At 40.2% G+C, this 12,979-nt stretch overlaps 1 protein-coding gene across 2 annotated transcripts in view; it reads right to left on the reverse strand.

The window, feature by feature from the left end:
• Positions 1-12,979, reverse strand: part of CAPN3 (calpain 3) — a 98,674-nt gene that overhangs the window by 61,013 nt on the left and 24,682 nt on the right. For both annotated transcript variants that reach the window (XM_056546786.1, XM_056546785.1), the window contains exon 3: positions 736-854. In XM_056546786.1, coding sequence (XP_056402761.1) covers positions 736-854 — 119 coding nt within the window. The remainder of the gene's footprint in view (positions 1-735; positions 855-12,979) is intronic.

The raw sequence follows: 12,979 nt of genomic DNA on the forward strand, positions 1-12,979 counted from the left end.
ATTTACCCAGACATATCCTGTTTTTATAGACAAGATGGGAAAAGGGAATGACTGCATTAACAAGCGCACGCCTTTGGGACAGTGTAGGTGGTCGTGGGTCTATCCATTTGAGAGAAATCGCCTTTCTGGCCGAGAACAGAGTTTCCGTAGAAATGTGCGAACATGATGTGTCCACACTTCTTCATTCAGTACACCAAAAAGGCATACCAAAGGAACAATTGGGGGGGGAAGGTTGTACAAGAGTGGTAAGAAGTCGCTGGACTTCGGTCCAAAAAGCCGCAATTTGAATGCACGCCCAAAGGAGATGCCAAAAATCAGCTCTAGCAGCACCACAACGGTGACATGCATCCGAGTCAGATCGACCCATTCTAAATAATCTGGTGGGAGTGAAATAACAGTAATGAATGATGTTCAATTGAATAAGTTTATTATTGGCAACCGGGGATACTAGCATGTGGGAAGATAGGATCTCCTCCCAGTCATCCCCCGTAAGGCTGGGAATATACGACTGCCAATATTGTATAGCCAGCAATTGGGAACGTGAGATCTTGGCCTGAATAAGATGCGTGTAAAGGATGGACAACATACTCCTAGGTCCTTGAGACTTTAAAATCACAATAAGTGGGAACACAGATCTGGGTGGGCCTCCCATAGGGAATTGAGCATTTAGATGTATTAGTTCTTTAGCTACACATATATTCTACATTAAAATATAACTATCTATCTTCTTTTTACCTGAAAATGGAAAATCCCAGCATAGTTTTCTGTGAAATTCTGGTCCGGAGGAATTACTCGAAATAGTAATTTTTCATTAAGGGTTAAACAAGCAATAGCAGCCAAAAACCAGCAGTCACCTGATGAACAAAAAAGTTTGATAGTAAGAACACAAGGCAAAATTATTGATATGGACCTTTTTGCTTTGTTTGGCCAGTTAATGGGGTGACCTTTTACTTGTTATATTCTCTATGTAGATAATACTGTAAAACATTCATATCCATTTATGTGACAGTTTGTCATAAATAGCTAGCATAAAACCTTTTTTATTTACAATATTCAAAGTGAGGTTTATGCTCTGTTTTAATCTAAATATGTCCACTGGTCTGTGCAGATTCATATTTTTATAGCTGCTAAAGCTCTATTTTTCTGATACAGAGCTCCACATCTTCTGCATTAATATATAGTTGAAATGAGAAGACGCCTTATTTCTGGCCATTACAGAACTTGTATATGGTATCTTACAGCAGTTTTTCCTTCTGCAGGCTTCATCTCTAATTTTCAGCTGTTTCTGAGCTAGTGGGTGGAAGCTAGCTGTCATGTCTCCAATACACTGGAAACACAAAAGAATATATATTTATAGCACAGCAGCATGGAGGATATTATAGAGTAGCACTGAACAATATAAGACAGTACTGGGTTGAGATATAACACAAGCTGCAGCCATGTCTGTCTCTCTTTAGCCCTTCATAAACTTCTATAGGCAGAATAGCATATAATCTGATGTTTCAGTGAGATTTGTTTTTCGTTGAAAATGGACTTAGGCTAAGTTTCCACTTAGTTTAAGTTTAACACCTAAAAAAACGCCAGGAAAAACACCAGAAAAACTGCCACAGCTTTTTCCTGCGTTTTGGCAGTTTCTCTGGTGTTTTTCCTGGAGTTTGGAAACAGCCAGTTTTGTCCCCTGTTGCAGTTTTCAGGTACCACTCAGTGGGTTGGATGCTGAGCGCCCGGTCCACAGAGTGTAAGGAGATGAGGAGGGATGTATAGCATCACTACTCACCTCCCTGGGCTGTATAGTATACAGGGGGGGCATAGTGTACCCGTGTATAGTATGCAGGAGCCGGGAATCCCATCACCAGACAGACAAGACTCCTTGCTCCTATAGCCCCTTTGGGCGTTATACAGAATATACAGCTATCTATAGATAGCTGTGTATACTGTATACAGAAGCCGACGTCCACTTACCTCCCTTGCTCCTGTCCCGGCTGGGTACCTCCGCCCCCTAGTGATGATGTTAGTAGGGGGCGGAGCTACAGACCGGAGCCAGGTTGGTAAGGGTCTGAAGCTCTGTTCACATTGTCCGTTTTGTATAATGTGATCAGACCCTTCTGCCAGTTTCTTCCCAGACAGGGAGACTCCAGCTGTTGCTAAACTACAAATCCCAGAATGCACAGACAGCCAAAGGCTGTCTGGGCATGCTGGGAGTTGTAGTTTTGCACCAATTGGAGGCTCCCTGTTTAGGTAGACATTGCATTATGGGCACTCTCCCAAGCGGACAGCACCAAAAATGTCCCAACCAATTGTTTGTGTTTTCTTTTCTTCTCGTTTCAGATCCGTGTATGCAGAGGATTATGGTGGATTCGATCGATTATGGCGGATGAACTGGATTTTTTTTCTTTTGATAAAATGGTTAACAAAGGCTGTGGGGGAGTGTTTTTAACCCCTTAAGGACTCAGGGTTTTTCAGTTTTTGCACTTTCGTTTTTTCCTCCTTACCTTTTAAAAATCATAACCCTTTCAATTTTCCACCTAAAAATCCATATTATGTGTTATTTTTTGCATCGCCAATTCTACTTTGCAGTGATATTAGTCATTTTACCAAAAAATGCACGGCGAAACGGAAAAAAAAATCATTGTGCGACAAAATCGAAGAAAAAACGCCATTTTGTAACTTTTGGGGGCTTCCGTTTCTACGCAGTGCATATTTCGGTAAAAATTACACCTTATCATTATTCTGTAGGTCCATACGGTTATACGGATACTCTACTTATATAGGTTTGATTTTGTCGCACTTCTGGAAAAAATCATAACTACATGCAGGAAAATTTATGCGTTTAAAAATGTCATCTTCTGACCCCTATAACTTTTTTATTTTTCCACGTACAGGGCGGTATGGGGACTAATTTTTTGCGCCATGATCTGAAGTTTTTATCGGTATGATTTTTGTTTTGATCGGACTTTTTGATCACTTTTTATTCATTTTTTAATGGTATAAAAAAACAGTGTGTTCCATGCTTGGAGTAGTAGTACCACCTAAAAAATGTTTTTAAAAAAGTGAAAGACAAACACTAAATTTTTATTATTGTTGACTACATTTTTAGTGCCCTACAGGCCCACATAAATTGATCCCTGTTTAAAAATTAATAAAAATTTGGTTACAAAAAAGATACATTTGATTAAATACAATTTTTTCCATCACTACTGTATCTTTTTTATTATTATTTTTTAATGGTATCCTACAATTTTTTTTTATAAAAAAAGGTATCTCCATCACTTTTTTGGGATTGCTAAAGTTTAAAAGAAAATAAAAACCACCAGCAAAAACACCAAAGATAAAACCCACATGGCGTTTTTCTTGGCGTTTTTTTCACTCCCTTAGACTTCTATGGGAGGAAAACGCCAAGATTTTCCTGAAAAAACGCCCAAAGTCTCAACAATAGGTCATTTTTTAAAAACTGCCAAGGAGCCCAAAAACGGCAAAAGGATTAAAAAAAAAGACGCCAAACTGATAAACACCAAGTGAATCTTGCATTTTGCAGTTAGCTATTGACTTGCAGCTAACATCTGGCCGCAGCGTTTTTTAAAAAAAAAACGCCATGCGGCAGAAAAACAAGTGGAAACCTAGCCTTAAGCTGGCTTTTTTTTTTTTTTTTTTTTTTTGTCGGTTGTAGGAATGAAGCCTGATAAGTAGACAAAGCTGGTGATTCTCATATACAGCATTGCTATTGTTACAACTCTGCATGGTAGCACATTGACGACTCTTTCCAGTTATCCTTGCGATGTGTCTGTTTGTGTTTTCGGGTTTATGGATTTTAAGGGTGGGTAGTTTTTGGGGTGAGTCCTTGTCGGTATTTTCTGCATATATCTTGTATTTTTGGATGTAAATTTTTTTGTATCATGAATTGTCAGTTTTGTAGGTTTTTCTAAGTAGACAAAGGCATTTTCTCTGTTAAGATAATTACATTTTCTATATTCTCTCATGTATGCAAAGTTTAGTAAAAGTGTAGTGACTTCTACCATCTCTAGAGGAAACTGCACAGTGTTTGAAGGTGAACTTCATAATACATTTACTTAGCTCCCCTTAATATATAAAGTCAGTGCAGGAAGGAGAAAAGTGACCCTTATGATGGCGCTGCTGGTTCCAGTAAGAAGTGAAAGCCAAGCCATGAGTATTTTCAAACACCGGAATGGTGTATTGAACATAAAATAATAAAAGTACAGGTATGACACATTTCAGGGGAGCCACCTTCCTCAGATCAGTCTGGGCAAAGCAGGTACATGCAGGGTATAAATATGTTTAAAATTGGCGCCAATACAAAAATGGGTTGGAGCCAGAGGATGACATCACAAAATACATATAAGGTATATAAATCAAAATACAGATATAATACAAGTACAGAGATATAAAAGTGATAAGAGGTCAGTTACTCATAAATTCGTATAGACTATAAAATAAAATAATGGTGTAGGCAGTTTAGACCGTGCAGCGATGTGATGCTGCTTTAGAATCACTGAAATCCGGTCTCCAAATGTCAACATCCTGCTGTAACGCAGCGGAGGATGCTGACTGCGCTGGAGCCGGTGTCAGGGAGTGGGACACGTTGCCATGCAGGAGCGTCCATGTGACCGGGGCAAGCCAATCACGGACGGGGGGGGGGGGGGGGGGGGCGGATGCAGACGTCAGCGCTCCTGTCACTGGTATGTAGACAGTCGCCGATCGCACAGATGTCATGCTGTAGGGACCGGGCGGCATGTAGCTTGCCGCAAGGACCCGGCAGCAAGCATCTGCGCGATATGGAACGGACAGTGCTTGTGGGGCAAAACCAGTATTCTAGAGGTCATGATATTAGATAAAGGGGATCAAGTGAACGTATGATGCAGTGTCAGCAGTGCTTTTGGTGCGCATCCAGAGAGTGAATGTACTGATTCACTACCAGATGTGACATTGGTGTATTGGAGAGCACAGATGGAAAATAAATCATATACTATCATTCATAGGCATGGGTTGTAGACCAAACCCTACTAATAAGGGGGACAATTAGCTGGTAAAAAGAATAAAAAAGGAATATAAAATGAAGGTATCAGCAAAGGGAGTAGCCCACAATGAGAATATATATATACACATTCATAAAGGTTATCTCAGCATGAATAATAAATGTATAGTATGTGGAAAACCATATAAATATAAAGGTATAAAACCATATAAAATACATATGATATGATTGTATGGCCTGTCCATAATACAATGCCCAGGGGGTATAAAGGTATGTAATCGTACAGGTAAAATACCAGTAGAGGTAGCGATCAGAGTAAAATAAAATTAATAATAATAATGGTAAGATATGCAAAAATATACATATAGTCATAATAGCGAGGAACAGTACAGATAAAATACCAGCAGAAATCATAGTCAGAGTATAAAAATAATGGTGAAATATCAGAGAGCATATATAAAATCATAAAAAGGATAATAAAATCACAATCTGATCATAGTGTGTGTCTAGCTTGCATGCATAGGCGGGAGGGAGGTGTATGAGAATTAAATGAATAAACACAAGCACATAGATGAATAAAATATTTATTTATTCATCTATGTGCTTGTGTTTATTCATTCTCATACACCTCCCTCCCACCTACGCATGCAAGCTAGACACACACTATGATCAGATTGTGATTTTATTATCCTTTTTATGATTTTATATAAGCTCTCTGATATTTCACCATTATTTTTATACTCTGACCATGATTTCTGCTGGTATTTTATCTGTACTGTTCCTCGCTTTTATGACTACCGTATATGTATATTTTTGCATATCTTACCATTATTACTATTAATTTTATTTTACTCTGATCGCTACCTCTACTGGTATTTTACCTGTATGATTACATACCTTTATACCCCCTGGGCACTGTATTGCAGACAGGCCATACAATATATGTATTTTATATGGTTTTATACCCTTATATATATCTATTTATATGGTTTTCCACATACTATACATTTATTATTTATTATTCATGGTGAGATAACCTTTATGAATGTATATATATATATATATATATATATATATATATATATATATATATATATACACATATATTCTCATTGTGGGCTACTCCCTTTAATGATACCTTCATTTTATATTTATTTTTTATTCTTTTTACCAGCTAATTGTCCCCCTTATTAGTAGGGTTTGGTCTACAACCCATGCCTATGAATGATAGTATATGATTTATTTTCCATCTGTGCTCTCCAATACACCAATGTCACATCTGGTAGTGAATCACTACATTCACTCTCTGGATGCACACCAAAAGCACTGCTGACACTGTATCATACGTTCACTTGATCCCCTTTATCTAATATCATGACCTCTAGAATACTGGTTTTGCCCCACAAGCACTGCCCGTTCCATATTGCGCAGCTGCTTGCTGCCAGGTCCTTGCGGAAAGCTACATGCTGCCCGGTCCCTACAGCATAACATCTGTGCGATCGGCGACTGTCTACATACCAGTGACAGGAGCGCAGACGTCTGCATCAGCCCCCCCCTGGCCGTGATTGGCTTGGCCCGGTCACATGGACGCTCCTGCATGGCAACGTGTCCTTCCATCTTCCATCAGGACTGGATTACTCCTTCTCCTGGGACCGGGGCCTAACAGCTGTTCCTCCTCTTCACTCTGGAAAACCCACTGGGTTGGTTCATATGCAAATTTTTAATTTGTTCAAGGTGAGCGGCCATTATCTAAGGGCGACTCTCACCTAGTGACGGCGCCCGTCTCAACACTGCCAATTGTTTTATTGGTAACACACGAGACGCCTCCTTTGGTCTCTTTTTTCTTCTATTCTCAGCTTAATACATAAAGGTAGATTATCAAACTAATTTAACTGTGTAGCTATATTAAGGATATTTTGAGCTCTACAGTCATGGCCGTAAATGGTGACACCCCTGAAATTTTTCTAGAAAATGAAGTATTTCTCACAGAAAAGGATTGCAGTAACACATGTTTTGCTATATACATGTTTATTCCCTTTGTGTGTATTGGAACTAAACAAAAAATGGGCGGAAAAAAAGCAAATTGGACATAATGTCACACCAAACGCCAAAATGGGCTGGACAAAATTATTGGGACCCTTTCAAAATTGTGGAAAAATAAGATTTTTTTCAAGCATGTGATGCTCCTTTAAACTCACCGGGGGCAAGTAACAGGTGTGGGCAATATAAAAATCACACCTGAAAGCAGATAAAAAGGAGAGAAGTTCACTTAGTCTTTGCATTGTGTGTCTGTGTCACACTAAGCATGGACAACAGAAAGAGGCGAAAAGAACTGTCTGAGGACTTCAGAACCCAAACTGTGGAAAAATATCAACAATCTCAAGTTTACAAGTCCATCTCCAGAGATCTAGATTTGCCTTTGTCCACAGTGCACAACATTATCAAGAAGTTTGCAACCCATGGCACTGTAGCTAATCTCCCTGGGCATGGACGGAAGAGAAAAATTGATGAAAGTTGTCAATGCAGGATAGTCCGGATGGTGGATAAGCAGCCCCAAACAAGTTCCAAAGATATTCAAGCTGTCCTGCTGTTTTAGGGACCTTCAGTGTCAGCGCAAACTATCCATCGATATTTAAATGAAATGAAACGCTATAGCAGGAGACCCAGGAGGACCCCACTGCTGACACAGAGACATAAAAAAGCAAGACCACATTTTGCCAAAAGAACTTGAGTAAGCCAAAATCCTTCTGGGAAAACATCTTGTGGACAGATGAGACCAAGATAAAGCTTTTTTGTAAAGCCCATAATTCTACTGTTTACCAAAAACTGAATGAGGCCTACAAAGAAAATAACACAGTACCTACAGTGAAATATGGTGGAGTCTCAATGATTTTTTGGTGTTGTTTTGCTGCCTCTGGCACTGGGTGCCTTGAATGTGTACAAGGCATCATGAAATCTGAGGATTACCAATGGATTTTGGGTCACACTGTACAGCCCAGTGTCAGAAAGTTGGGTTTGTGTCTGAGATCTTGGGTCTTCCAGCAGGACAATGACCCCAAACATATGTCAAAAAGCACCCAGAAATGAATGGCAACAAAGCGCTGGAGAGTTCTGAAGTGGCAGCAATGAGTCCAGATCTAAATCCCATTGAACACCTGTGGAGAGATCTTAAAATTGCTGTTGGAAAAAGGCGCCTTCCAATAAGAGAGACCTGGAGCAGTTTGCAAAGGAAGAGTGGTCCAACATTCCGGCTGAGAGGTGTAAGAAGCCTATTGATGGTTATAGGAAGCAACTGATTTCAGTTATTTTTTCCAAAGGGTGTGCAACCAAATACTAAGTTAAGGGTGCCAATAATTTTGTCCAGCCCATTTTTGGAGTTTGGTGTGACATTATATACAATTTGCTTTTTTCGTCCCTTTTTTGGTTTAGTTTCCAATACACACAAAGGGAATAAACATGTGTATAGCAAAACGTGTTACTGCAATCCTTTTCTGTGAGAAATACTTAATTTTCTAGAAAAATTTCAGGGGTGCCAACATTTACTGCCATGACTGTATATTCCAAAATAAATGGGACCTAAAAATGACACAACGTTAAAAAATAGATGCAAAGACTGAAGCTTCCAGTGCTGCAGGTGTCCTGTCACTAGATGTATAGTGTTACAGGGTATTTCAGCTATGGTACTTCACATTATTTGCATTCTTTACAAGATGACTGCCAAATATCAGTTCATCCAGATGATCTGGGTTATAGTCCGTCAAACCTTCTGACTTACATAATGGCTTAAGTTACATGATGACACGCTACACCATCTGTTTGTGGTCTTTGCAGAAGTGAAACCAATTTTGTTTCATTTTTGTTTATCACAGCACCAGGCAAATGACCCTGAGAGTAAGACGCGTATACAAAACGGCAGTGTATTGTAAACTGTAATTGTAAACAGTAATGTTTTAGTAAGGAGACACAACCGCCTGCATACAGATCACGGGCCATACAGATGCAGAGCAAGTCATAGCTGTATGCCAATCCATGTAACATCGTGTTCACTATATTACTAAAGGTAAAGAAAAAGACGGAGCACTTCACATCCCCCACACTGCCCCCTACCTCCTTGCTTCGCCGATTCCTCGATGTATGGAATGTGGATACCTGAAGCCTTCACCTGCTGAGTGCTTGGTCTTTTTCTTTACCTTCACTGATTTAGTGTTATTGTAAAAAACGTGTAGCATGAACACTGAACACCTTTTCAACCAGTGCCAGGCAGATGGAAGTTATGGTTTGCAACAATAGAGTCATAGACACCCAGGACAAGATCGTCTCTATACAATTCATTTTTCTGACCACATATGTGGTATGGTGTCAAATTTTGGGCACCTGTAGATAAGAATGACATGGCTGAACTGCAGCAGATGCAGAGGAGTCAATAAATGGAATAAAGGAATAGGTGGACTGCCGAACCAACATGGAATATGAGCCTTAGCGATATTTAGATAGGGAAAAAAAGACATCTTAGGGGCAATCTGATCACAATGTATAAATATATGAATGCAGTACAGAGATCTTTCTAGTGATCTTTTTTATACCTAGGGGCATCCTCTATGTCTAGAACAGTGATTCCCAACCTGGGGTACGCAGCTGCTTTCTTGGTTCATTCTGCTGATTCATAATACCCGCACCGACACTTTAGCGCTTCTGGCTGCGCCAGAGTTCAGCGAGAGTAGGAAACCTTGCCAGCAGGGCTCGAGTCCTGCAGGAATGCATGTGAACAGCAGCTGTGGCAGAGAGAGGAAGCAAGCACCCCCGACCCAGTCTGTAGAATGGTGCTACCGATGCCATTGTCAATAAATGACACTGATAAGGAGACAGGAGCAGCCAGATGACGAAGAAAGGATCACTATTTAACCTTACGTTAAGGGTATACATTGTCAGTCTGTCAAAAAAAGTGATGGCAACATATACTGTGGTATTACTGGCAGTGGCCTCTATGACTATAATGGCCCAAATGTAATCAACTAGTGACTACATTGTTTCCATTTCCCGCATGCATTTTGAATGTGATTCAAAAGTGGAGTCTGCTGCGATTTAGAGTGCTGAAATGTAAATGCATACGGCGGGTAAAATAAATATTGAACATGTGACAATTTTTCTCACTAAATATATTTCCAAAGGTGCTATAGACATGACAGTTTTACTACATGTTGGTAACAACTCAAGCAATCCATGAATACAAAGACACCAAAACAAATAAGCTCAGAAATTAAGTTATGTGTATTAACGTGAAATGACACAGGGAAAAAATATTGAACACAGGAAGAAAGGGAAATGCAAAAAGTCATGGAAAGCCAAGACAACAGCTAAAATCTATCAGAAATTAAAAAGCAATCCAGCCCCTTGTGAGAGCAAATTATTAACAGCTGGTTCAATCCCAACTGATTGCTACAAAAAAGGTCTAATTGCCAAGACATCTCTTGATGGGTACAAGCAAAAAGCTAATTGTAGCAAAACATAACAAAATGGTGGTGGTTACAGGTGCATTTCTAAGCTTCTGAAAGTTCCATTGAGCACTGTTGGGGCCATAATACGGAAGTGGAAAGACAATCATTTCACCTTAAATTTGGCTTCACCAGATGCCCCATACAAGATTTCTGACAGAGGAGGGAAAAAGAATAATCTGAAGAGATGTCCAAGAGCCAAGGACACTTGCGGAGACCTGGAATTAGAAGGTACTGTTGTCTCAAAGAAAAAAATAAGTAAAGCACATTTGGAAAAGCCAGTGCAACACTGGGAGAATATAGTGCGGTCAGGTAGGAGCAAAACTGTTTGGAGGTCAGAATACACACCATGTTTAGAGGAGAAATAGCACTGCACATTACCCTAAAAACACCATACCAAGCGTTAACTTTGAAGGTGGGAACATTATGGTGTGGGGCTGTTTTTTCACAAATGGTACTGGCAAACTTCACATAACTGAAGTAAGGATGAATGGGCCAATTGACATTCTTGACAAAAAAAAAAAATCTGCTGCCATCTACCAGAAAGATGAAGATGAAGCAAGGGTGGACATTTCAGCAAGACAGTGGGGAGATTCATCAAAACCTGTCTGGAGAAAAAGTTGCTGAGTTGCCTATAGCAACCAATCAGATAGCTTCTTTCATTTTTCAGAGGGAATCTGATTGGTTGCTATGGGCAACTCAGCAACTTTTCCTCTGGACGGGTTTTGATAAATCTCCACCAATGATCCCAAGTACAAAGCCAAGGAATCTCTCAAATGGTTTCAAATAAACAAAATAAAGCTGCTAGAATGGCCCAACCAATCATCTGACTTAAATTCCATAAACAATATATAGAAAGAACTGAAGATCATGATTCATAGTCTCAAATCTTAAAGGTTCTGTGGGCTTTTTCTGTGTGGAAGAATGGGCCAAAATCCCACCAGAGCAATGCATGCGACTAGTTTGTCTAAACAGGAGGTGTCTTGCAGCTGTCATGGGCTTTTGTACAAAGTATTAAATAAACATCAGTGTGTTCAATACTGTCATTTCAGATTGTTACACATAACTTAAATTTCTGGGCTTTTTGTCTGGGTCTATTTGTATGTATGGAAAAAAAATGGTGGCATGTTTAATACCTATTTCACCTGCTGTACATGCAGGAAATGGACCAGACATAGTCACTAGTTTATTAAAGGGTACCTTTCATCAAAAAAACTTTGATATATTATAGATTAATGTATGCAGAATAACTTTCCAATTGCATGTTATTACAAAATATGCTTCTTTCTATTTAATTTTCCACTTTGAAAAAAATGACCTCTAGGGGTCTCCCTACCAGTCCTGGCCGCAAGCCCTTTTTATAGATTTCAGACTCATGCTGGAGTCCTAAATCTTAGACTGTAGCCTGGACACAGACAAGCTCAGCACTGCTCCCTGCCTGTCAATCAGACAGGCAGGAGCCAGCACTGTGCTCATAGCACAGCAGGGCATACTCCTGACTCTGCTTTACTGCATAAACTGATTCATTTTACTATCTGAGCTCCAATCTTTCTTCTCTCTGCACATGCAGTTGTAAACAGAGAGGAGAAGAGTCAGAGCTGCCGACTGCTGTGTTCACAGCCTCTATGCTGGGCCACGTCCCCTTCCTCCCTCACACTAGGACGGCTGAATGAGCAGCCAATAAGACAATAAATCAGGTATAAAGAGGGGGTTTTGAATGAAAAGAAACACAGGGATAGTGTCAGTGAGAGTCAGGGACAGATTGGGGGAGAGGGGGGTAGATATTAGGGAGAGTTTAGATCATGATAGGTACTCTTTAAGTTTGGGCCATTATAGCAGTCGCCGACATGTAGCATCATGTTGCTCAGCAACAACACGTCAGCTGATTAGAGGCCGCAGCGGAAAAGTATAAAACTGTGACCGCGAGCATCACTGTGGGCGTGACCAAGTGGACAACCCGCGAAACGGAACCGTCGTTCCGCGAGCTCGGCTGAGCTCAAGATTTCTTCCTCTCCCCGACCCGAATTGCTGTACCCTTAAGCATGGAATAAAAGCAACTTCTTTGGCACACATCGGGTGAGTGCGTATTATGTACTTTTCTATTCTTGACTTTATCATCCATATGTTTTCCATATAAGCGCACCCCCGACTCGCCGTACCACTCGCCTGAGAGTAACCACTTCAGTCCATTACTGCATCCGCAGCACCACAAACCACACTATAGTGCCGGCTCTCTATCTTTGCAAACTACTACTAGTTAATGGGGCCGCTGCCAGTACAGCAAAGTCTATGTTGGCATCCCTTTTTTACAGAATGCCAATGTATAGCCTGAGAGTTAGGCTACATCGTGATGCAAAAACTCGCATAGTAGGTTAGCACAGAGGGTTACCCCAACATTATATAGCCTTTTCAGTATATACCTGGCTATGAGCTTTAGATCATTGATGGCCAAACCCACAAATTTTGGTGGGACTGACCCACCATTTAATGTGTGTTG

This window comes from Hyla sarda, chromosome 11 (genome assembly GCF_029499605.1).
Source record: "Hyla sarda isolate aHylSar1 chromosome 11, aHylSar1.hap1, whole genome shotgun sequence".
Taxonomy (NCBI): Eukaryota; Metazoa; Chordata; class Amphibia; order Anura; family Hylidae; genus Hyla; species Hyla sarda.